General features: G+C 42.4%; 1 protein-coding gene across 2 annotated transcripts in view; it reads right to left on the bottom strand.

The window, feature by feature from the left end:
- Positions 1–896: 896 nt before the first annotated feature.
- The window catches only part of LOC122934166 (ephexin-1-like), a 196005-nt gene continuing 169340 nt past the window's right edge, over positions 897–27561 (bottom strand). For both annotated transcript variants that reach the window (XM_044289423.1, XM_044289424.1), the window contains 7 exons: positions 22504–22578; positions 17042–17131; positions 14858–15021; positions 13140–13295; positions 12617–12696; positions 7531–7635; positions 897–3261 (listed from right to left, as the gene is read on the bottom strand). In XM_044289423.1, coding sequence (XP_044145358.1) covers positions 3077–3261; positions 7531–7635; positions 12617–12696; positions 13140–13295; positions 14858–15021; positions 17042–17131; positions 22504–22578 — 855 coding nt within the window. In that variant the 3' untranslated portion in view covers positions 897–3076. The remainder of the gene's footprint in view (positions 3262–7530; positions 7636–12616; positions 12697–13139; positions 13296–14857; positions 15022–17041; positions 17132–22503; positions 22579–27561) is intronic.

Here is a 27561-nt window from a genome sequence, read left to right as displayed (position 1 = left end):
TCAGGCCCCAGCAAACATCACACATATCCATAGACTATCCTTATCATTTCTCAGTGTGCAAATGACAGGGTAACACTTTCAGTGCTGTATCAACTGAAGGCTGTTCCTTAATTCCAGGGATCACCTATGGTATTCATTTCCACATAGATCTATTTTGTGCCAAAGAGCATTCTGATCCATCTTCATTTCTGGAAATGACTCAAGGGACAAGGAAAGCTTTACCCCTTTACAGGGGTATTCTGGTCATATAAAGTTATCCCCTATCCTAGGTATCAGGATAGAACATGACTATTTATAACCGGGGCCTTGTATCCCATGGAGCCCCCTATGGAGCAGCAGATAAGGGATGCACATGGCTGCTCCATTCATTAATATGGCTTGCAGTACCCAGCTATCTCCAGAACTCTTATAGAAATGAATAGAGTAGCCACCACATGCCTAAGTGGTCATTCCATTCATTTCACAAAGCTCCACTGGGTATGGGGCCCCCGTTCTCGTGATTGGTGGGGGTCCCAGCGGTAGAACCCACAGTGATCCAATATTTATCCTCTATCCGGTGGATAGAGTATAATTTTATATAACCAGAATACCCCTTTAAGTCTTCAGAGATGCATCAAAACCCAATAATGGAAAGGGACCCTGGACTTCTCATTTGTGCTATGGCAGCATTCGACTTGCAGCTCTGTTGGATTGGTGGTGTAGTAACCTTATATCAAAGAAAAATATGGTTAAAACTAGTGAGGAGCAGCAGGGGCAATATTCGAATTTGCAATATTTTGCGAATATTTGAGCTAACTACCTATCTAATGTAATTGAACAGTAAAGCACAGACAAAGACATTGCAGCCTTCTCATTGGCCCCCAAGCAAGAAGGAAGGTCCTGATGAAAAAAAAAAACTTGAATATTCGAGAATACGAATATATAGCACTATATTCTAAATCTTCGCGAATTCTCGAAGTGGCGATATTCACGATTAAAATTAGCGATTTGAATATTCACGCCCAACACTAGTTAAAACTTTCCTCCTAATGGACTATCTATTTACCGTATATAGTGAACCCGCTTTTAGACGACCACCTTTCAATTCAGTGTAAAATCATCTTCTCTCACAGATAAATTCGTTCTACATTGTCTTGTGAAAGAGTTGGTCTTTTGGAGAGACTTTACTTTATTAAATTCTTAAGGCCCCTTTACACAGGCCGGTGATCTAGGCTATTATTGGGAAGGAGCATTCATAGGAGCACGCGTTCCCGATAATTTCCCTGTGTAAAGGTGCCTGCGATCACCTGTTGAGCGGGCAAACTTTATTTATCAGGTGAAAACATCACTGATGTGGGCACCAGAATCAACTCAACTTCCTGGGCAGCGGATCCTCCTGCGTAAACAGTGATCTACAATTGTTCTCTATGGGAACGAGCGATCACTCATACCCATACAGAGGAGATGATGGCCGTGCAGCTCTCACCTCCTCTGACGTCCAGGCAGTTATTAGGAATGAAATGTTCTTGATAATTGCCTGCTATGTCAGCCCATGTAAAGGGGTCTAGACAGGTTTGTAAGATCAGACTCCAATCCAATCAAAATAAAATAAGATCATTTGTGAAAGATGATACAGTTGCATCTAAACAGATTTGTAATTGTATCTAATTTAAAGGGTTTATATGAGATTAGAAAAACATGGCTGCTCTCAGTTCTATACAGCACCACCCTTGTATATGTGCTATGCCAGGGATGGCCAACCTGAGGCTCTTCAGCTGTTGCAAAACTACAGCTCCCAGCATGACCAGACAAGGGTAGCACTATTTCTGGAAGAAAATGGACATTTCTTTTAATCTCATTTAACACCTTTAAATGATTCTGCTTGACAAATATAGCATGTTTGGTAGTTTATTGATATTTTCATTGTGGTAGAATGGGATAATAACATGTCATACATATAATAGGATTATTTCTCTGAATTACTTTTTTTCTCCTCCACTCTGCAGGTTCCCTGGGTCCTGGAGCCGTTGCTGCGATCGTCCTGGCAGCCCTACTTGGCACCTCTGTCCTCATTGCTCTGATTGTTATCACGCTCAGAAAGTTCTCTGCTTCTTAAAACCAATAAAGAATCACATTGTGTTTCTGCCCTTTATGGTCAAGTTAAAACTGAGCAAAAACACAAGCAAGTGAACTGCACATACTGTAGATCCCATTTCCTCCAATAAATGGCTTTAGCAGTGGCTTTGTGCTGGGATCCTAGGTTCATAGAACCCAAACATGTTATCCACGAGCCACGATATGGGATCTGCCCCACCCCCCTACCACCAAAATACCGCAAATATAAAACACAATGGAGAAATGCCCACACAAAGATAGAAACGTAATTAGGAAATAGAGGAAATACAGTTAAATAATACTGGAAAAAAAACATAACGAGGAGCATAAAAGTGTCAGCTGTGGGACTGGTATAATACAGGCTAAAAGTGGAGGAAATACCTGCACCCTGGACACAAAAGAAGATTGTTTCCTCACGTTGTGTGCCATGTAGATACATTTGAAACCTATACCTGTAATTGTATCCTCCTCCTTGTTCCTCAGACATAAGGAGACATTTGTATGTATGTGTCACACGGTTCAGACATAAAAGACGTCTTAGAAGACAATATCTATACAGTGACCCTCCCCCAATAAATCTTGTAGAAGGATGTATATGGCAGAAGAGAAGATTATTCAGACCATTTTTATTATTTGTCTGCAGTCCGCCTTGTTGAATAACAGCTCCCAGCGCAGGTTGATGGGAGTTGTAGTGCTGGTACCACAGTTTAGGATAGCCTGCCGTAATGTATTACTAATGACTAATATACAAGGTATAAACCCAATATATAATCTGTTCAGAACTATGTAGTGTGCGCGTCCATCTTTGCTTCCACACCTAAATCCGCTCTGTCCTAGTGTGTTAATGTATGGGTGCCTGTACAACAGTAACACACATTTGTAGATAATATACATATATTTATATAGAATATTTGCATCGCGTCACAGACACACTGCTTATTTCCCCGTCCCCCAGCATGCTGCCCCATGCCATCTCCAGGGGTCACTGCCGTGTTCTGCTTCCAATCTTCCGCCGGTCTTTGTTCTGGCTGCCGTCATCCGATTTGTGCACCCTCAAGCACTCCTTCAGGTTCTGTGTCCTGATGTTCTTGTTCAGTATTTCTTCTGTCACTGAGCTGGGGAACCAGCCCCTCTCTTGGTCGTGCAAACGTTCACCAAACTCCCAACCTGGGAAAGAGATGAAGAACTGTATTGTCATTCTGAATGTTATATGAGCAGGGCACGTACAGACTGTGACTGCGAGGTTCTGGCGGATTGTACAAACCTACCACATTAGACCTAAGCACTGGTTGCCCATAAACACCTAATGAAGAGACGCAATATATTCTACTGCGCTACTGTATATACCATGACCAGTTCCATTTACAGTCATTCATATATAAAGTGCCAAAATAAAAGGGCATCTGTCAGCAGATTTGTACCTATGACACATTCAGAATGCATGGGGATATGCCTGATCAGTTCTTTTCCGGTATAGAGCCCCTGTGACGGCACTCTATGCCAGAAAGAAAAACGCTAGTGTGAAAGTAGCCTTAGCTCTCTCTGCAACTGCCACATCCGCTGCACTTTTATTGATAGGGCCAGGCAGTGAAAATGTCATCACCCCTGCCGGCCCTGTGAATCAAAGTGCAGATGGCGCAGCAGTTGCAGAGAGAGCAGAGCCTCTAGGTGTAATGGCAACGCCCCTGTTGCTCCTAGAGGCTGATTTGCATGTAATAAACCTTCATTTCTCTCAGCAATGCGGGCACATATAAACATGGGAGAAACACAGATGCCTTCAGCTGCCAAGCGCACATGTAACAGTTCAGTGTCATAGGTACAAATCTACTGTCAGTCTATGTCCAGCTTCACAGCCAATTTTATTATTGTTCCAATACATGTAACATGAAGTAACTTTGCAAACAGACTTTATTAAAGGTCTATCCCTTTGTGAATACAGCTCCTATACAGGCCTAGTGGGTTCTTTGATCATGCAGTCATACTCCAATTTGTCCCCTAGTTCATGCTAACCTACCACATACATGACAATAAGAACTAGGCGCCAAGGACGTAACTACCACAGCGGAAGACCATGCGACTGCTATGAGGCCCAGGCAAGAGGGGGCCCAGTTGGAATCATCTCCTCTTCTACTGGGGGTGAAAACTTGGTCAGGACTCACCCTCTAAATGGACAACTTTTAGCAAATGAGGCAGTGGAAAAATGTCCCAAGGGTCATTGAAAAAGAGTTTAGGCAGAAACCCTTCTGTCCTGTGTGGTGGGCCAGGTTTGATGCTTGCTATGGGGCCCTTACTTCTCTATGTACACCACTGCTAGGCGCTATATGATTATAGAATCTGACCACAGAGAATTTGCTTGGAGTGTTATTACCATGGAAACAGATTGTCAAACTTGTTTTAATTTTTCATCTTGGATACATTGTAACAATACAAACAATTGGTTATGGGCTTCTAGACAATTAAATGCCCATAAGAATGGCAGAGAAGATAAAAAACAATGACATTTTAATTAAGAGAACTCCAAAATATTAGAATTACGGAAAAGAAAACTAATTGATAGTGTTATAGCTAGTGTGAGGTGTGGTGCATGACTACGGGAACGGTCTCTTTTGAATCCTTGTCATGCACACACCCAGGTTTATTTTGACTTAGTAAGTTCCATTAATAAGATTTGATTATTATTGGACTATGATAGTAAGAATACAAGAATCATCTGCCGGAACATTCCACTGCACGTGACTGACAGGAGAGTTACACAACCAGACCACAGAGAGGTGTAATGTTAACATGCAATTCTTCATGGAATTTCCATTACATTCTGAAATGAGCGTTTACTTATTTTATTAGCACAGGGTGAATATGGTTTGGCATGAGGCTCAACATGACATGGGACTGTGTTGTAAGACACAAGTGCTTCCAGGGGGTCTGAAACTAAACTTCATTGTGGATGATTAGAAATAACGAAGACGCAATCACCATGCTGCATGCTCAACTGGAGGAACTTGCTATTTGATCCAGAACTTGGGTACTGTACATAGCACCATATGGTGTAGAACGTGGAAGTGCGAGGATGGCTCGAGGCTCCGTCACAGCGCAGCCTTTTTCTAACTTGGCTTCAAGCTAAGTGAGTACATGGAGATATTCAACAACAGGCCCTTTGTGGAACGGCTCAATTTAATAAATAAAAGCTTTATAAATGTATCAGCACGATTCATATTGTTCTTTTGTTTCTTGCTTTTCTGCTAATGAATGAGAGAGACCATTATACTCACACAATACCTGAAATGTTACAATCTGCTCTTCTCCATATTAGTTTATTTTACTCAATATTTAATGCATTTTAGAAAAGTATTAAGCTCATGTGCAGTGAATAAAATAAAGCAGCAATGAACAGAACATTTGTGTAGCAGTTGTTCCCAGGGTAACTCAACGGCTTCAGTAGGCAATGCTTTAATGTGTATGGGGGCCTTTAAGTTAGGGCTACCTAGGGACTTTCCAGGTGACAGCTGCAGTCCACACGGACTACATGCAATTAAATATTCCTCCGAACGGCAGCTCTAAAAATCTCCATCAATCCTTAGATTAGTAAATTATTTTTGCATCTTATAAATGGAGATGATAAAACATTTAATCGGGAATATTTTCTGCCGCATGACTTTTTGTTTGAGTGTGCAGGGGAGCTTCATTTGGGTGGGCTGGCAGGGCATGTGTCTTGAGTGCTTGGTGCAAGGGGTTGCTGACATCCTTCTCTGCCTTTGCCAGGATATTTAGATGGATGGCTAAGCAGCAAACTGAATTTTTGCCCCAGATGAACGAAAGCCAAGTACCGTACATCATCCATAGTTGTTAATAGCTACCTGCTGTGTTGTGGTCTTCTATCTGTTGTCCTTAACAACTGACTTGGTTTTAAAACCAGCTTGTTTTTTCTTCTGGCCATCTGCAGTTTTTGTTTCATTTTTGTGGCTTCTGTGGTTGTTTTTTGCAAACAGTGTGTGGAACCACTAGCATTTTCTTCATTGCATTTTCCCCAATAAAGAAGGTGAATTGAATATGCTTGAAGAAAATGGCAAGTGGTATAGCATGCTGTTTTTTTTAAAAGAAACCAGAAAGATAAAACTAGCAACCTAATGAACAAATACGCCAGTGGCAAATTAAACTCTTGTGTGTCCTGTGTCTCATATTTCCCATAGTCCTTCAGCTAACATCTGCAGCTGGAGTTTTTACTGCAAAAAATGTACCAAAAATGCAGGTGCTGAAAACAAAAAAGTGCAGAAAAATGGCAGCAAAAAATTGTGTGTGAAACCACCCTTATGTGGTGTCTTGGATATAGCAACGCAACACCTTATTACAGCAATTATATTAATTTATTATGGGTATGATGCTATAGAAACCTGCTATAGGCAGGTTGGATGGCAGCAATTTAGCACTAGCCTAGTAATGTTCTGGGTGATGGATATGCTGGCTGTAAATCCTCACCGTGTAGCAGCATCTTTATTGCTGTTTGTAGCAGTTCACTCTGGTGTCCAGCGTCTCAAGACCTTACTTGAGGGTTAATGGTTGGTTGTTCTCTCTTGAGAATGCTCTTTTGGAGCAGGAGCTCAGTCTTCCTCTCCTTCCCCTGTCTCAGAAGGAACTTCCCCCTCTTGGCAGGAAGCAGGACCAGTCCACTCCTACCAATAGGGGAGGAACAGGGTGGTTAGCCCTGTTCCTTGCTAACCCTTGTAGTCCATGGAAAATACGGCCAAATTCAATAACATACATAATATTATAATTTAAAACTATTAACAATTGTAATACCCCCAGGTCTGTGGTACTACAAGTAGTTATAATAGTTCCCATTGTGTTACACACAGACTCATATTAGAATTTCCTGCTTAATTTATGTCATTGGACAAGTGATCCAAAAACTTCATCAATTCCTTCATAAAAATCGAATTCTTAATGTGCATCAGTTTAATTCTTGCTTTACAAGATTAGAAAACTACTTTCTTTTAGAAAGTGTCACTCCATTCACTTGATTGGGGGTCCCTGGTCTACAGCTAGAAAGGACAAACAGAAATGGGTGTGGAGAACTAATGCAAAAGAGGACTGAGGCAAATTCCTATACAATGAGCTGTGGACCTGCTCTCCTACCACGTTCCAGTCTGGCTGTCATCCTAATAGAGCCCTTCTAGAGACATATGGAAATGACTGCAAATTAATTGAAATCTCCTCTGCATCCTGGTGAATGGTTTATTTTTTATGCTCAGATAATAGTTGAGCAGATCAAACTTGTCACCGCGCTACAAATATTTAGCCTCAGACAGTCACTCAGAAAAGCCACCGAGCCTGCCAGCCTGACACCGGTATTCTGCTCCTGAAATGTGCCAGATTCTTATTAGGAATCTCATAAAGCAAATGTCCATGGGGAACCGAGCCTGTCACTAGTGGGACACATACCGTCATCTGTCTTGTCCAGAAGATTAAGAAGGTCTGCCAGATCAAGAGACAGCTCATCCGGCTCCTGGGCAATATAAGGGTGGACACACTGCACCTGCGGACAGTCTGGAGGAAGAGAAAATATAACTAAATTAGACCAGAAGAAAAGAAATGGCTTGAAACATATACTATTACAGTTAAAATAAAATGGAAGTATACATATTCTCATTTCATGGGGCTCACACACTGCAGATACTGTACAAACTAGAAAATAACAACCCACACAGATTGCCGGGGATTTCCCAGAAAATCTATTAGATCTCAGTGAAAATAATATCATGAATATAGATCTAAAATAACAATATGAAGGGGCGGACTGTAAGGGAACATGGGACATTGATGGCATCTCGCTAAGATATGCCATCATTGTCAAATAAGAGTGTGTCCCATGTCCGGCATTTCAGTAGCCCCTGCACTGATTTGAGCAGTGTGTATGAGCGCACTGACAGGGCGAGGAGTATTCAGTACTGTACCAAAGTTCCAGCATCAGTACCAGCTTCAGCCGGACAAAAAGCCGTGCTTGTAGGGCTTTTTTTCCGGAAAGCGGCTGGATCAACACCGGATCCCATTATAGTCCATATGGTTCAGAGGTGCACGGCTGTGTCCGGCTATACCAGAACCAGTAAACCCTGGCAGGCTCTTCCTGTGCCAGATAAGTATCAGCCCAAAGATTTCTCTTTTGCTCATTCACTTTGCATTTTGTTAATTGATAAAAATAAACTATTAAAAAGGGTTGTCTGGGCTCCTCAGGATAGGTTATCAATGTCAGATCGGCAGGGGTCCAACACCCGGCACCCCTGCTGATCAGCTGTATGACGGGAAGGCGCGCGCAGTGTGCATGTGCCATCTTCTGTGTCTCTTTCTGCTCGCAGATGCTTTGCCATAGACATATCAGCAGCGTGCAGAAAGGGAGACGGGAGGCGTACGCCTTCCCTTCATACAGCTGATCTGGTACCCCGCCAATCCGAGGATAGGTCATCAATATTAAAAGCCCGGAGAACCCCCTTAACACTTCTATTTTTGAAAACATTCTTAGTTGGCAGAATTTTTTCTACCACCTAAAGGTTTTGCACAGTTCTGTATGAGTTTAGCAGGCATGTAATGGCTGCAGCTCCTCCGTATTGTAATATGGTAGACAAGAAAAGCAACCTCCTCTAAGAGCATGAGACTCTAAGAGCATTGCGAGCATTTATTATGTGCCCTTTTATCACTAGAAAGCAGGTAATGAGTCACATATTACAGAGGGGCTCCAACTGGCAGCACTGAGCAGGCTTCACTCAGACATCACATGCCATCGTCTGGGGTTGAAATCATCAGCTCTGATTTATCAAGATTGGTGTGTACTATGCCTGACTTGATAGGGCCCATGCTGGCGGAGGAGCAGGTCTCGTCATAAATGGATTGCCTCCTCTGGCAGTCCTGCATCAAACTGAAATCTAGTTTGGTTTGGAGCTGCCGTAGATTTCAGTCATTATTTATGACAGTGTTTGGCATTAACAATGATGAATGTGCCAGGGCCGATAGCCTCTCCCACACCCTGAGTAAAAATGCCAGTTGCAACTAAAAATTTCCCCCACTTGTTAACATTGAAAGCTTGTCTTCACCTCTTTGTATAAAACTAACCTTCAATTCCAACCTGTGATTGCATTTTTCTATGTTCCTATAAGGATGGCAGCTTTCCACTCTTTGGGGGAGATTCATCATGTAGTTTGCATCCCAAAAGTTGCAGATTTTTAAATACTTTTTAAATACGACTTTCGAAAAAATGGTAGCAAGTGGTGTTTTTTTTACGCCGCCCTCGCCACTTCTCTGAAAGGAGATGTGGAAGAGGTGGGAAGGGGTCGTGGCCAGCAGCTGCGACAAATTTATCTTCATTTACACTGGTTTTCTAGCACAAATGAAGCCAGAAATCTGCGGCCACCCCAAGGTCTTGTAGACTGCCGTCTAGGTGCGCGGACTGCCGGAGGATGTGCCCAGATCCGGTTGTTAAAATTACAGCCGGATCGTAGAACTGTTACCAGATAAGTCCCAATCCGGTGCTCTAGCGGCCGTGGCAGCGCAGCGGGAGATGAGTGCTGATAGTTTTACTCCTCAGGCTTTTTAAAAGTTGGGCGGTATGTGTGTGGTGTATATATGGTGTATGTGTACCATGTATATGGTGTATTTATGTGTATGTGTGTGGTGTATATATGGTGTATGTGTACCATGTATATGGTGTATTTATGTGTATGTGTGTGGTGTATATATGGTGTATGTGTACCATGTATATGGTGTATTTATGTGTGTTGTGTATATATGGTGTATGTGTACCATGTATATGGTGTATTTATGTGTTTTGTGTATATATGGTGTATGTATATTTACACATGTGTCGTGATGCCGCGTGTCTGGCTTGGAGTAGGGAACCTGATGTTAAAATTTGAATCCCACCCCTGGATGCGCCTAATATTTGATAAAGCGTGCTCCTCATCATATACAACGCACATCCTCCTGCAGCGCGGGGATATCAAGACTGGTGCACAAAGTGTGGGTCCTAATAAATCCCCCCTTTATGTTAAGTATTATGTGTAATCAAGGTAGCTTTAAGGAAAAGCACTTGGAAATCTCGTGAATGTAATGTAAGGATAAGATTGCGTTCAAACCTGTGTTGTTATTTCCATTATTCAACTCCATGAACGGAGCACAGCAATAAAATAACAGCAGTGCTGGATCCGTCATAGGACAGACACCCATGGAGACAGACTATAATGGGATCCATCATTTTACTGGACAAAGTAGTGCTGCGTGCTGGATTCTTTTGGCCAGGATTTTTGACAGAATCTGAAATGAAGATTCCTAATGAAACCTTCAACGTAGATGTGAACAAATTCGAAGGGTCCTGCCACACATTCAGGATTTTTTTTTGCCGTTTTTGAAACCAAAACCAGGCATAGATTAAAAAAGTTTAATGCATAATACATGTCAATACTTTCTCTCCCTTTATGATCCACTCCTGGTTTTGGCTTCAAAAACGGCATCAATAAAACGGCATGTGTGGCAGGACCCCTAGTCCTGAGAAGTCATTGATAACCAGGTAACAATTATTGGGCTGCGGCTACAGTAACTGATGAAACAGGCAAAGTCTGTAGCAGTGCGATGCGTCTTCTCGTCCACAACTTATTAAAATGGGACGCTGTCAATTTGGGCTTTATTTCTCCCAGATAAAAAAATGGGGGTCTTTGTTGTCCATAGCAACCAATCAGATTCCACCTTTCATTTTTCAGAGATTCTTGGATTGGTTGCTATAGACAATTAAAACCGTTTTCCTTTACACCAGTTTTAATAAATCTCTCCATTATCTGGAGGGCTTTACTATTTCATTCAGACGCTGAGACTGAATAACATACACGTTGTCCAGTCTGAAGCAACAAAATGATAAGACCGTTATCTTTATGGTTGGAGCCACCACTTTTGTAGTGTGAAGTATTGTCATCACCATTCATTGTCAATGGGGACAAAACTGAAGTGAAGGGAACTGAGTTCACCAGAATGCATTCCGTTCCGTTTCATTGCGTTCCCATGACGCACACAAAAGCGCTAAAGCTGTGTTTCTGAATGTGTCCTAGGAAACTGATCCGTCATGACTCACAATATAAGTCAATGGTTACGGATCAGTTTTCTCTGACACAAAAGTAAACAGATCCGTCCTCCATTGACTTACAATGGTTTTAGAGACAGATCCGTCATGGCCATTTTAAAGATAATACAACCGGATCCGTTCATAACCGATGCCGCCGGTTGTATTATCATGACGGAAGCGTTTTTGCTGTTCCATGACAGATCCAGCAAAAACGCAGATGTGAAAGTAGCTTTACTTGTGAATCATTCCTTAAAACCTCTAGTGGTAATAGATTGGCTGGACCTTTGGAGACCATTATTGTGTCAGAACCTAGGTCCATCAAGGATCCCCTAGTATCCTGTCCCTGACCATCAATGCAAGTGGAACATCAAGATTTTCTTGACTAACCGGTCCAAAAGGATGTAGTCCAGCTTAACAAGGAACTAATGTATTTCTTCCAGATTACAGCTAAATAACAAGCATCTATCTTTCACTTATGTTAACAACCATTCTTACAATGCTACCACATTGTCTTTTGTGTAGGGTCTTCTTGCATATTAGTGTTTCTCAACTCCAGTGGTCGGGTACCCCATAGAGGCCATGATTTTATGATATCCCATAGAGAGAATACGTAAAGGGGTTCACGGCTCAGCTTTTAATGGCTGCAATGGGAATAAAAACAGTAAGTACTGGCCACGTTAGGAGGCGTTATGGTAATGGGAAAGCAGCTGCCGCTCCATAACTTCCATAGCAGTGAATGGGAGCCACGCAAACAGTGTAGCACAGCCATCTATGCTGTTCCCGTAATACCCAAGCAGAAGTGCTCACTTTTTGATGCAAATAAATCTTCACTTCATTGCCATAAACAATATATAGGCAGATGTGACGTGTTTCAGCTAAACAGCTTTTTCCTAACAAGCATGCGTTTGGAAATCTGTAATACCCAACTCTTGCCGTGCTAGTTCATATCTCGGCCATGAAAGGTCAAGATGGGAAAAACTTTTTAAGGAAATGCCTTATACACAAACAATAGTCACCTTGCAATACTGATGGAGGACGTTTGAATGGTTGAATGCTTGTTTTAGGGTATTATCACCTGAAACAAGTGCTAAATAATATTCCGAATAGCCTAGTCTTCAGAGGCATCCTATGTATGCAAACATAGTACATAAGGCCGAAAAAAGACATTTGTCCATCCAGTTCGGCCTGTTATCCTGCAAGTTGATCCAGAGGAAGGCAAAAAAAAAAACTGTGAGGTAGAAGCCAATTTTCCCCACTTTAGGGGAATAAAAAATTCCTTCCCGACTCCAATCAGGCAATAAGAATAACTCCCTGGATCAACGACCCCTCTCTAGTAGCTATAGCCTGTAATATTATTACACTCCAGAAATACATCCAGGCCCCAAAGAAGGCCCTTTTTCGTATCCTAATTTTTTATATATCACTTACCAAATACCCGGGCAGTGATGGAAACAAACTTTGTTCTTCGATTTGGAACTAGAGACGTCATCCAGCGCTTCATTTCACTTCTGAAAAATACATTTATATCCCGCTCACATTTGCAGAATAGAAGTCTCATGTTTTTGACAATAGCATAGCAGAAAACATGACCACCAATCACTTCATGTGAGTAATAATTAGTGTGGACAATCCTTACATCAGAACCCCTCTACACACAAGCTCTATCTTCTGTTCCACAATTCCTGCTAATTCTTCATCTGACAAGAATAATCTCCGTATTTAAATTAATGTGACATTGCTCAATGATCTGACAATGTAAGGGCCTGAATATGGAAATGATGGAGTAGAACTGAAATTGACATTGTAGATCAACAATCATATTAAGGAGAATGTCTACACCAAGGTTGTCATCTGCCTACAGAGTTTGTGAATCACTGAATGGCAATAACTAGTGATAACTGAGGGCAAAGTGATCTGTGGTCATAAGAAATGCTACAAGCGATGTACTCACTGGGATGATGCCTTTAACATGTAGGAAAATTCCCTTTCATGTGCATTTTCCAGCAGTCTTAGGATGAAGACATTGGCCAGGGACTGTCCTTGGTCTTCCAGCTCCTCTACACACAGGAGGCCACGTGCAGCAACATCAAACACTTGATACCGCTCCCTGAATGTAAAGACAATGTGTAAAATGGGGCATAGCAGTATATCGAGTTAGCATTACAATATATTATAATAAAACAAATACATATGCAGTCATACTGTGTCAATAGTATCTATGGGACTTTAATATCCAACAGTCTTCTGAAGAACATTAGTTAGAAACAGGCCAACTTGACCCAAAAAAGGCTACAATGACCCATGCCATTTTTCAGCATTTTTTTTTACCCAATGCCAATAGGTAATGCAACAGGGAAGAAAATTGTAAAGTAAAAGGAAACTTTTCCTTTCTTTTGTAGCCACTCCTACGTGGCTAAAAAAATGCATCAAAGACTGCCACAAGAGCTGCATGTGAGATGTTTGCCTAACCCCAAGTTCAGACCTGAGCGTTTTACAGCGCGTTCCTACGCGCTGTAAAACGCTCAACAAGGAGAAACCAATGATTCCCTATGAGAATGGTTCTCACTTGGGCGTTTTACAGCGTGTACGATCGCGCTGTAAAACGCCCGACGCTCAAACAAGTTCTTGAGCTTTTTTTTGGGCGTTTTTCGCGCGTTCCCGCACATAGATATTCGGGAACGCGCGACAATGTGTGCACGCCTGTCTCTGTATGCGCGATTGTAAACGCCCGTACAATCGCGCATACAGAGCGCTCGTTTCAGAACGCTCAGGTATCTCTGTCTTTTGAAAAATCTGTGATGAATCTGCTGTAAATTCTCATGTTTTGTGGATTTGATGTAAATTTCACACTCTGCATTACAAAGAATGAACTAAATGTAAGGTGGAAATCCACAGTGTAACTTGAAATGCTGATTTCAAATCCACACAACATGTCGCGTTATGTGCGTATTCGTTGTGGACATCAGTTGCGGAAAATCTGCAGAATTTCCACCAGGTGCAGCTGTAACCTAGAGTGTAAACATATGGTTACACAATGAACATTTATCTGTATAGCGCTGCCTGCTATTTGCTGTTTTTCTAATATTTCTGTCAACCTCCTGAGGTGGACGCACATGCTCAGTTCCATTCTCCGACTACCATCAGCTGCAGCAGAAAGAACACACCCCGTGAGGTGCCAGCTTGAAATAAATCTTGCAGAACAATTGGAACAGTGAATGGGGATCCATCTTTGGATCCATATCAGGTACAGGTACTGGTTCTGGCTTTGTTGGAAAGAGATTGTCATGTACTATAAGACGTCTGAACATCATTTTTCACAATTATGGGATAACCCCTTTAAAAGAGGTCGTGCAGTGAGTTTATATTGATGACCTTTCCTTAGGATAGGTCATCAATATAATCGGTGGGGGGGGATTCTGACTCTTGACACCCCCACTGATCATATGTTTGAAGAGGAGGAGGCGCTTGTGTGAGCGCTGCTTTTTTTTCAATATTATCTGCCCATCGTCTCACATGTAGAGAAGGCACAGAGTAAATATAGCTGGTCCAAGCCTCCATGACCCTGATATGATATGAGAGTAAACCTTTAAATGTGTGGTTTCAGACTCGTATAGTTCACTAACCCTGTTCTCCTTTTAGTCAGGTTTGTCTCCACCATGTCCTACTCACCCAGGCAGACGTTTACACAGGAGCAGCAGATCATTGAACAGGAACAGATATACGGAGCGGAATAGTTTTTTAGTGCGGAGGGTTCGAGAAGTGCGAGGCCCAGACATCTGCTGCAGTTCTCCCTGCTTTAACAACCAGCGCGAGTGAGAGATGATTGGCACAGACTGTCAAGAAAGAGAAGAGACAATTTGCTAGAACAGAAATACGCAGAGAAACAAAAACACTTAAAAGCATGGCATAAAATGAATCAATGAAATGTGGAACACAAGATGCTACAAAATGCCTATATCCTGATCAGCAATGGAAATGTGTATATGTAGAATGTAATAGAGTACCCCCCTCCAAATAAAATTAGTTACTAATGAAGACATATCTGTTTATGGAAATCCAGGTCAAAATTAGTGTTGCGCCAAGCGAAGCATTCGAAGCAGAATTCGGTCTGAAGTTTAGGAAAACTTTGATTCTAAACGAGTCCAAAGTTTTTTGAGCTTTGTGGTAACGAATCAGGATTTTCTAAAATGGCGGCTGCATGTGTTACAAAGCAAAACTAAGTGTAGAGGAGACAAGTCGGGGAATGAAAGATCACCAATCATGCCGTACAGTCAGCCAATCTGCAGATAGCCACCACCTGTGATGTCAAAGCCCTATAAAACCCTCATCTTGCATGGTCTCCACCATTGTCCGGTGAGATGAGCATAGGGAGAGACGATTAATAGAAAAATATTGGAGTGTGAGAATGCAGGGAGACTAATTCTGCGTCAGTTTTTTCTATTCCTACATTTCTTTATTCCTACATGCGCCATAAATTAAGATATGTAATTCAATACAAATATGATGGACCCCTTTATTATTCCACTACCAGCATGCCAACCAATACCATCCATTCTGCGCCCCTTAACAAGCCAAGTCTTAAAGGGGTTCTCAGGTCTGCCAATCTGATATTGATGACCTATCCTGAGGATAGGTCATCAATATTAAAAGCCTTTTAATAAAACCCCCTTAATAATGACCATCCTCATCATCATTTGCTGGCTTTACTTCTTCCAAATCATCCTTCAAAATCTCCATGTCCTAGAAAGGTCAGCAAGATGCAGCGAAAGGAGGAGCTGGATGTTCATGGTGACATATTCGCATCGATATTAGATGATGTGGAAAAGGAGGAAAAGCAGATGGCAGAAAGGGCTCCCACCTGTAAGGCAGGAGAGCACTGGGGTTGGAGAAGTGGGTATGCCAAAGCGGATTAATATTCTGTGTTTACTGTCAAATAACCTGCAGGAGATTGCAGGTAAGTAATATGCATTTTGTCCCCCAGCCTAACCAGCCAAACCCTATACCAGCAACAACCCCTGTTTAAAGATGCTGCAGGACCATAACAACAAAGAAGGACTATATAGTGCAATCTTCATTACTACATGAAAGGTGTGGGCTTATTGGCCGGGCGGTTCTTTATCGCAGCATGGCAGCAAACCACCCGCAGCATGGCTGCTCCACGTAGCCGTACTCTAAGACAGAGTGGCCTGGGTATACCTGATTTATAGGGATTTGTGACGAAGTTCTTGGAGAACTTTGGTGAAGTTGCCAAATCAAATTTTAAAAATTTCTCTCATCTCTAGTCATAACCAATATGGCTACAATTACAAATTACAAAGACTTCTAAATGGCAATTCGATTCGACTAGGCAGCTTTGCCATATGCAATATTCCTTATCATTTTTGTCTTTGTATATTCAGGGCAGAATAATTAGATATGAGCGAATTTCATATTTTTTAATTCGTTCACACTTCGTTGAATTGCGTTATGGATTCCATTATAACAGACCATAACGCAATTCTATGATGGAATGCATAACGGAATGCCTTTAGAGGCATTCTGTTATTCATTCCGTCATAATAGATGTCTATGGGCTGCAAAACGGATCCATCCTGTTTCTGTTATGCATGGGAGACCTCCCCTGCATAACGGAAACGGGACGGATCCGTTTTGCAGCCCATAGACATCTATTATGACGGAATGAATAACAGAATGCCTCTAAAGGCATTCCGTTATGCATTCCTTCATAGAATTGCGTTATGGTCCGTGGTAACAGAATCCATAACGCAATTCACCTTTTACCACCAAAGTGTGAACGAATTTCATAAGCGGAAATTCGCTCATCTCTGAAAATAATAATAAAGACTAACATACCTTGATCTTAAATTCAAGTGTCTTCTCGATACTGATGAGCTGCTCTGTACGACTCATCTTCCTGACTCCATCATTACAGGCTCTCACCAGCTAGATGGCACAAGACAAAAGCAAAGAGAGTTTTATACAGAAAAGCAAGCGCCCAGGTCTATGTACTTAAGGAACTTAAAAACAAAGAAGGAGAAACTGATATGTCCAGATGAACAGAATCTGGCTACTCGACCAAAGGTCCTTGTACATGGGCAGATTTCCTATCTGTAACGGGCACCAACTGATAACAAGCAATTATCATGCAAGCATGATGAGGACAGGTAATCGTTATTATGGTCGCTTGTCCCAAATCACTTTCTATTTGACGGCAGCACGTATTCTATTTACATGGGACGACTGCTGACAAACAAGCATTTTTATGCTCACAAATGTACTCAGCCGACAAACAAGAATTTGCTAGTTTGTTGGCTGAATAGTAGGATGCGTACATAAGCCAAAGATCGTGTAAGGTTTGCAGAAATGCTTATTTGCCCGATCATGGGCCAGTGTAAAAAGGAATTAATCGGACGCTTCCATTGCTATTACATCCCCAAAACAAATACAGAGAAACCTATTTCACATCTGCTGTGAATAGAAATTAATATATCAGATTTGCAGTGCTCATATTTCCTTATATGTAGTAGGTAAGGCCCCTTTCATGCCTCTCCAGTAGGTCTTTTTGGGCAAAAATCACATTTCCTAGGGAATATTCCTCCTCTCCCTTTTACTGACATATAATCCTCCTTTTGATTAAAAAACGTATACAAGGAGCTGTTCTCCTGAATATAATGGACATGTGGCCTTAAAATGTCTTGAAGACTGTGGCTGCAAATGCAATGGGCAGAGAGAATGAGAGAGAATGAGAGAGAGAGCTCATGTAGGAGGCCTGAATTTGTTATTTTGCTCATTGGACTCTTGGGACTCTATCATGTTACACTGTTAAAGCATTGGGATATAGGACAATGGCACAAGGACAAATATAGCTCTCCTGACTCTGTACATGATGTTTGATTTTTAAGGCAGCTCTGTTCATATCTTTCCAAAGCAAACTCCGATACTGCCAGACAGAATTGATCTTTGAGGCTGTGCCTTTAGATGGGATTAAGTCCAAAGAATGTTCTACAAAGTCTTCAGAACCCTTTCACTTTTTCACATTTTGTTATGTTGCGGGCTTTGTGCTAAAATAAAATAAAAAATCTAATTTCCCTCAATCAATATGCACTCAATACCCCCTAACGAGAGAGTGAAAACAGAATTTTAGAAAGTTTTGCTAATTTATCAAAAAGGAAAAACAAAAAATTGACGTGGACATAAGTATTCAGACCCTTTGACATTTGAAATGTAGCTTTGAGGGCCTTCCATTTCTCTTAATCATCTTGGAGATGTTTCTACACCTTGTTAAATCTGTTAAATTCAGTTGACTGGGCATGATGTGGAAAGACACGTGTAATGCCCCAGAGTAGGGGCATTACTACTGTTGCACTGATTTATTGTAGTTTACATAATTTGGATGTAATCCTAATGTATGACATGATATGTACCTGGTTTACCAGCAGGTGGAGTATGGCTGGCAGTATCATGCACAGGAATGGAACTTACCATTCCATTCCTCCCCCTCATTGGTAAAAGTGGGTTAGTCCGACTTCCTGCCAAGGGTGGGTGCTGAGAGTCAGTTGAGAGGAGAGTGCAGGTGGAGAGGGAATGCATTTTGCCTCTCTTCAGCCATAGGTGTGAGGAAGCAGCTCGTAGAGCACCAACTCCCTGCATATAAAGAGGCGGAAAACAGGACAAGGACACCCTCATCGTCAAGCCACTATTTGGCCAGTCAGCTAAGTGCAGAAGTTATCAGCATCAAGTCAGCCTGCTACCTTACCTCCCCCGCGGGTGCCAGAAGGAATTTGCACTAAAGTCTGCTGAAACTGTTTGTATTCTCAAGTGCAAGTTGCACTTAGTAAAAGAACATTACTACATTTCAAGTCTGGCCTCATTCGTCTTCATCAACCCTTTCACTGCATTGGACCCCAGGGAGCAACGGCCTGAGGTAGGACACCACAACACTACATCAGGGCCACTACCATTCCCATCTTCCACACCAGCTTCCACAGAGGCTTGCTACCCATGGCACTGTCTTTATAAGGTCTCACAGCTGACAATGCATAGCAGAGCAAAATCAAGCCATGAGGAGGAAAGAACTGCCTGTAGAGCTCAAGGACAGGATTGTGTGGAAGCACTGATCTGGAGAAGGGTACAAATAATTCTGCTGCACTCATGCAGAAAAACTTTCAGAACAAACAAAACTCTTCTGAGAGCTAGCCATCCTATCATACTAAGGAATCGGGCAGAAGGGCCTTGGAAAGAGAGGTGACCAAGAAACCAATGGTCACTCTGGCTGATCTTCAAAGTTTCCTTGTGCAGATGGAAGAAACTTCCAGAAGGTCAACCATCACTGCAGAACTCAACCAATCTGGGCTTTATAGCAGAATAGCCAGAAGGAAGTCTTTCCTCTGTAAAAGACACTTGCCCTGACTTGAACCCAATCAAATATTTTTCTGGAGAGATCTGAAAATAGCTGTCCACTGATGGTCCCTATCCAACCTGACAGAGCTTGAGAGGATCTGCAGAGAAGAATGGCAGAAAATCCCTAAATCCAGGTGTGCAAAATTTGTGGCATCATACTCAAAAAGAGTGGAGGCTGTAATCACTGCCAAAGTCCTGAGTAAAGTATGTCAATGCAAGATTTCAGTTTTTCCTTTTCTATAAATTAACTAAAGATTTTAAACATTCTTATTTCACTTTCTTATTATTGGGGTATTGTGTGCAGAATGATGGGGAATTTATTTTTTATTTTAGCACAATACTGTAACATAAAAAAAAGTTAAAAAAAAAGTCAAAGGGTCTGAAGATTTTCCGAAAGCATTGTATATGGACATGATATGTTGCATATGTCTGCAGAGATCATCTACGTAAATAGAGAAGATACATTTAGGAAAAAGTCTCTTCTCTAGCTGCAGCCCCCCAAAAGTTTTAACATACCAGAGGAAATCTCTGATATGCAATATTTTTTTATGCTGGTTTATGTTATTGGCGATAAATATATCAAAATGACACACAGTGGGGCAGATGTACTAATCCTATAGATGGTGTAGCCTTAGGCAGGCTGTCTAGACCAGTGTTTCCCAACCAGTGTGACTCCAGCTGTTGCAAAACTACAACTCCCAGCATGCCTGGACAGCCTTTGGCTGTGCGGGCATGCTGGGAGTTGTAGTTTTGCAACAGCTGGAGGCACACTGGTTTGGAAACACTGGTCTAGACACATCGGCTAAGGCTGGATAGTGAATCTGGTGCAGGTATAGACATCTTTGTCTATCTTTATACCAGCTATAGGTTGGCTTGTTTTAAGACAGAATTTTATGCCAGAATTGCGGTGCAATTTTTACGCAAAATGTTTCATTATAAGGCTACACCCCTTTCCATTAAGTCACGCCTCTTTGTCTGTCTAGACTCAGATAATTTCTCTAGATCAAAATGCATCAAATTCATAACATTTTGCCACAATTTACACCAAAATCTAGATGCACCCACATGTAATGTAAATGGCCAATGTTGCAGAATTTGTTGCATCTTTAAACAGGTCCAGAGATATTTCCTCAACTTTTCTGCCCCCGACCTACTGGAGTGAGATTGCATAACAATTTAGCAACATTTTAAATCGTTGCAATTTAAAAGTGTGTGTGAATCCTGGCCAAGCGACAAAGCACTGCCACTTTTCACTCCCTTCTACAAACTGTTTTCTAAAATTTTGGAGTAAAATGCAAAAAAAGTCAACAAAAAATCAGGGCATGTGCCATGTGCTGAATGTATTATGAGGGGTCATTTATTTAAAAATATACACCACTTTTTGTTGTATTTAGCACAGATTTTGCCACAAAGTTGTTTTGTGGCAAAATCTGTGCCTTTTCCCCCATGTACGCCACTTATGTCTCTTTTTCCGAGAAAAGGGGGAGTGGTGTGGGCCGGGGTCAGAGGGCGCGCCAGCAGGCCCATCTCATTCATCATTGTCTACGTCTGTTTTTGGTGTAGAAAATGACTTATATCTACCGTAGCAAGGGAGCTGGCGTTGATTTAATCTTGTTGACTGGCCGCCAGATCATGTGCCTAAGTTCTACATAACTTAGGCGTATCAAGCTGCAGCGAACAGGGACTATAACCGGCGTCTAAATCACTGGTCTTAGTAAATGTCCCCCTATGCGTTTTAGAAAACATAGACCTAGACCTGCACCAGATTTATCACAGGGACTCTTGTCTAGCTCTATACCTGGGATGCTCAACCTGCGGCCCTCCAACTGTTGCAAAACTACAACTCCCATCATTCCCTAATAGCTGTAGGCTGTCCAGGCATGCTGGGAGTTGTAGTTTGGCAACAACTGGAGGGCCGCAGGTTGGGCATCCCTGCTCTATACCAACTATTGGTTGGCTTACTTTGAGACAGACTTTTAGGCCAGAATTATGAGCCAAATTTACCACACGACATGCACCACTGATGGACTCGGTGTGTCTTCAGTCTGCCGTATCTAACTTTACGCTGTCTAACTATTACACATAATCAGTAAATCTGCCCCGACATTGTAATGACAGCAGTCCGATTAAGGGCTTGTTCACACGGCCGTTGTGTGCCCGTCGCCGTATTGCGGGTCCGCAATACATGGGCATCGGCCCGTGTGCACTCCGCATCACGGATGCGGACCTATTCACTTGAATGGGTCCGCAATCACGGAGATGCGGAACGGAAACTCGGATCGGAACCCCACGGAAGCACTACGGAGTGCTCCCTTGGTGTTTCTGTCTGTGTCTCTGCACTGCAAAAAAATAGAACAAGTTGAATGGATCTGGATCTGTCCCGGCCGCCGCACGGATGTGGGCAACAAAATGCGGTCCCCAATGCACGGAACGGCCGCACAACGGCCATGTGAACAAGCCCTAGCAGTGTGATGTTTGACTGAAGTCTTGTTTATGGCATGCTTCCTGGCATCCGGGTAACAAAATTAAGTGACCAGCACTTTAAATGCCTATTAGTCAGGGGGCTGTTAATCCTATAACATCTCAAATCCCCCTCCCTGATAACATGCATTAATCGTACGGGTTTTCTTAAAAAAACTAACAAAAAAAACCTGTAACAAGTAATAACAATGAACAGTAACAATGTTAACAATATAAAATTGAAGGCTGGATACAAAAGAAAACATCAATGCAGTTACTCAAAGGCACAAATGGGCTGCTCATTGTTCCACTAATATCATCTGCTACTTGACTTCTGAGTTTCTAGTTAGCCCTGGAAGGGACCTATTATTTCTACAGGTCTATTTATACCGCTCTAGCACCATTACGAGTTATTTTTCACCGTTTTCTAAATTCTTCTACAGCATGGTCCTTACCTTCTCCAGCTCCCGGTGGGCTTGTAGTGCTGAAGCCTCCCGCTCGGACCCCTCCTCCACTTTAGTTAGAATATTCTGCCAAGAAAAGAGTCACACAGACACAAGTGTTACAGCAATGTTCTTGTATTGTAGACCAACTATGTGTCTTGGATAAAAGCTTTCTTCGTCTATTTACAGTCGACCGGTTTGTTCTTTATATGATCTCACCGCTTCATTATTGGTTAGCCCAGGGTGATTTTTTTGCATCTACTTTTGGTAGACTCTGGATTTTGCAGATTGGTGCCATTCTCAGACGTCCAGACCCTACTCTAGTTAAGGGCAGTGTGGTAAGACTTTAATAGGGCTGCTACAATCCTTTGAGAAAGATAGCGATATTTTTGGTTTTACATTTATTTTACTCATTTATATAGCGCTGACATATTCTGAAGCACTTTACAGGCATTATCATTGCTTGCAGTCTCCAATGGGGCTCACAATGTAAGGTCCCTATCAGTATGTCTTTTGGACTGTGGGAGAAAACCAGAGTACCCGGAGGAAACCCACGCAAACACAGGGAGAATATAGAAACTCTATGCAGATCTTGTACTCAGTCATATTTGTACCTAGGACCCCAGCACTGCAAAGCACCAATGGAAGCCAACAGGCACATCCAACCCTTCAAACTGTGAATCTGGTTTTCACCCCAGTTTCTCCTTAATCCATCAAAAAAGATAGGTGGGCACCCTTAAAAGGTGCTTATTGGTCAAAAAAATGAATCAAATGTCTCAAAGTGTGATTGCCAGCTGTAGCCGTAGTGTAACTAGCAATGTAAAGGGTTGGGATGTTCTACTTATCTGCACCGTTTGTCGGTTTGTAGGATTTTCTGTATGTTCATGAAAAAAAAAACAATCTTGCAGGAATTCTTAAGATCATTAAGTTGGGGTTTATCCAAGGGGCAGAGCCTACAATTTTCGATTCCCGTCTCTGCAGCCAGTTACTTTACAGCTAAAACAGGACAATAAGAAGGAGGGGAGGAATCTTTATATTGTTCTCAATTGCTTGCACCCAGAAAGAGTCTAGCGGGGAGGGGTCATTTATGATTAGATATACGCCACTTTTTAGTGTATATCTGTCTCAGATACGGTCGCAAAGGGGATTTGCAGCTGAATCTGAAACTTCTTCCACTTCCACGCCACTCAGGGGTGCAACTACCATAGCGGCAGACCATATGACTGCTATGGGGCCAGGGCAAGAGGGGGCCTAGTCTTAGTTGGGATTATCTCCTCTTCTACTGGAGGTGAAAACCTGGTCAGGACTCTACTCTCTCAAGCAGAGTGTACAAACTTTTTTGGTCTGAGGGCCTCATTGTCACATGGCTCTATTTCAGGGGGCCACAATGTAAACAGGCAGATGTAAAGTGACTGGGGAGGAATCATCGCCATCACAGTCATTCCTCCATTTAGTTACATTGACTATCAGTAGCACATCCCTGATCACACAGATTGATGTGCGGCACAATTATACCGCTAGTTATCATGAGTGAGTGTCCCTATGAAGACGTGTTACCAGTAATTGATCGGAATATCTCGCTGATGGCCCTGGAAAAATACTAACAGTGGCCCCGTTTTGTAGTCGGGTACAAATTAATGGAAGTCCGGGCCAGCAATACCATATTGTGGCAAGTTATACCGCCCCACAGTTCATCACACAATACTGCCCCCATGAGCACAAAATACATCCCCAAAAACTCTCACTGGCCGGCCGTGAGGAGGGCCCAGACGGCCCCCTGGGAAATTTCCCTGTGAGATCTATGGCTAATACACCCCTGGCTTAAAGGGATTTCCCAGTAAAAATGAATTTTTAACAAGTTTTTGCAGCACGGCCCCTGAAACCGAAGAGTTATACTTACCTGCTCCCGGCGATGATTACACCTGTCAGTGCATGGCTGTGGTCACATGTATCTCTGCAGCCAATCACTGGCTTCAGCGTTGATGTGGCCACAAGCAGCGTGTCACTGCTGCAGCCAGTCATTGACTGGAGCGGTGTATGTGACCATGGTCATGCACAGACAGGTGTAAAAGTGCAGGAACTGGAAGATGGAGGCAGCAGGGGCAGGGCGGCATGGAGCAGTTAAGTATGCATCTTCTGGTTCAGGGGCCACGCTGCAGGAACTTGAATCAGTGATTTCCCTCACTGCAGAGGCCGTGCTCCCTGGTTATTACTGCCTCCTGCAATAACCAGTAAGCACTTTCTCTTACTAGTGGGGAAAGCGCTTATTGGTTAACACTTTAATAACCAGGCCTTGTGAATTTTTCACCCTTTACTTTTCATTTATTACTTTTATTTGTATTTTAATAATATTTTATTGTATTCTTTTTTTTATTTTTATAATTAATTAATATTTAAATACATTTTTACCACATAATATCTCCTCCAAGAGGTCATAAAAAGACTGTTGGGGGGACAATGAACACTACTATTTAGCACTTTTTTTTATTTATTTTTATTTGTATTTTATTATTATTATTATTTTTTCTATTTATTTTTTATATATATTTTTGCCACATAATGACAAGGGATCATAAAAAGACTGTTAGGGGCAGTGAACACTCTTTTACTTAGCAATTTTTCCTTTAATTTTTTTCCTTTTATTAGTATTTCTTTTTCTTCTAATTTTCAATTTTTTTGCCACATCATATTTTTTTTTCTTTTATTTGTGATTTATTATATTATTTAAAATAATTTTATAACTTATTTAATATATTTTTACCACATAATTTGTCTCCAAGAGGTCACTGAAAGACCTTTGGGGACACAGGGAAACCATCCTGCGGTGGGGGCATTGTACACAGACCGAGCTGATCAGGTCTCCTAACCCTGCAGCTCTGCGCTCCTCTGCCCCCAAGTCGAGTCCACCCTACATAGCGCACACCTGTGTGAGGAGAAGGCAGAAGTGCTGATAACTGCTTCTGCCTTCTCCCCGGGCTCCAGGGCTGGCAGGCCCTTTACATAACTTCGGCGCATCAAGTGCCAGACCAGGGGTATTAAAACCGGTGTCTAAATGCCGGTCTTGATAAATGACCCCATAGATGTTTGGGGGAACAGAGAAAGGTGAATAAACTGGGAACTTAGAGGACCTGAAAAAAGTGGTCCCATGTTTTAGGCGTGTCCAATTTAACAGACAGTGCACAATACAAGTAGGCAGGGACAACAGAAATAGGCGGGGCCTGCAATACTGCAGTACAGCACAATATACCGCCCCAGCAGAACCAAACAACACATTGCACCACAATATACTGCCCCGGCAGAACCAAATACCACAGTGCAGCACAATATACTGCCCCAGCAGAACCAAATACCACAGTGCAGCACAATATACTGCCCCAGCAGAACCAAACAACACAGTGCACCACAATATACTGCCCCAGCAGAACCAAATACCACAGTACAGCACAATATACCGCCCCAGCAGAACCAAACAACACATTGCACCACAATATACTGCCCCAGCAGAACCAAATACCACAGTGCAGCACAAAATACTGCCCCAGCAGAACCAAATACCACAGTGCAGCACAAAATACTGCCCCAGCAGAACCAAATACCACAGTGCAGCACAATATACTGCCCCAGCAGAACCAAATACCACAGTGCAGTATAATATACCGCCCCAGCAGAACCAAATACCACAGTTCAGCACAATATACCACCCCAGCAGAACCAAATACCACAGTGCAGCACAATATACTGCCCCAGGAGAACCAAATACCACATTGCAGCACAATATACTGCCCCAGCAGAACCAAATACCACAGTGCAGCACAAAATACCGCCCCAGCAGAACCAAACAACACATTGCACCACAATATACTGCCCCGGCAGAACCAAATACCACAGTGCAGCACAATATACTGCCCCAGCAGAACCAAATACCACAGTGCAGCACAATATACTGCCCCAGCAGAACCAAACAACACAGTGCACCACAATATACTGCCCCAGCAGAACCAAATACCACAGTACAGCACAATATACCGCCCCAGCAGAACCAAACAACACATTGCACCACAATATACTGCCCCAGCAGAACCAAATACCACAGTGCAGCACAAAATACTGCCCCAGCAGAACCAAATACCACAGTGCAGCACAAAATACTGCCCCAGCAGAACCAAATACCACAGTGCAGCACAATATACTGCCCCAGCAGAACCAAATACCACAGTGCAGTATAATATACCGCCCCAGCAGAACCAAATACCACAGTTCAGCACAATATACCACCCCAGCAGAACCAAATACCACAGTGCAGCACAATATACTGCCCCAGGAGAACCAAATACCACATTGCAGCACAATATACTGCCCCAGCAGAACCAAATACCACAGTGCAGCACAAAATACCGCCCCAGCAGAACCAAATACCACAGTGCAGCACAAACTACTGCCCCAGCAGAACCAAATACCACAGTGCAGCACAAAATACTGCCCCAGCAGAACCAAATACCACAGTGCAGCACAAAATACTGCCCCAGCAGAACCAAATACCACAGTGCAGCACAAAATACTGCCCGAGCAGAACCAAATACCACAGTGCAGCACAAAATACTGCCCCGGCAGAACCAAATACCACAGTGCAGCACAATATACTGCCCCAGCAGAACCAAATACCACAGTGCAGCACAAAATACCACCCCAGAAGAACCAAATAACACAGTGCAGCACAAAATGCTGCCTCATCTAACCATAGAAACGAGCAGTGTATAATGTGATGGAAAATTAATCCAGCCACCAAAGGAAGCAATATGGACAATCACAATACATTAGTAAGTGCCTTGTATTAACTTTCTCCACATGATAAATGTTATTTACAGAAATGAGACAACCTCTTTAATTTTGGCTGTGAGAAGGGCTTACTTGACTACCTCGGCATCGGCCCAGCGGAAAATGTCCCTGTGGGGTGGGGTCTATGGCCAATCTGCCCCTGATGTTTAGTGATATTATCTATGGAATGGGTGAAGAATTATTTTCTATTAATTATTCTTATACACATGGTAAGAACATGACAGTTTTTGTTTT

This window comes from Bufo gargarizans, chromosome 4, assembly GCF_014858855.1.
Source record: "Bufo gargarizans isolate SCDJY-AF-19 chromosome 4, ASM1485885v1, whole genome shotgun sequence".
NCBI classification, from domain to species: domain Eukaryota; kingdom Metazoa; phylum Chordata; class Amphibia; order Anura; family Bufonidae; genus Bufo; species Bufo gargarizans.
The sequence above is the reverse complement of the archived record's forward strand: the minus strand, read 5'-3'. Positions and strand labels throughout refer to the sequence as shown.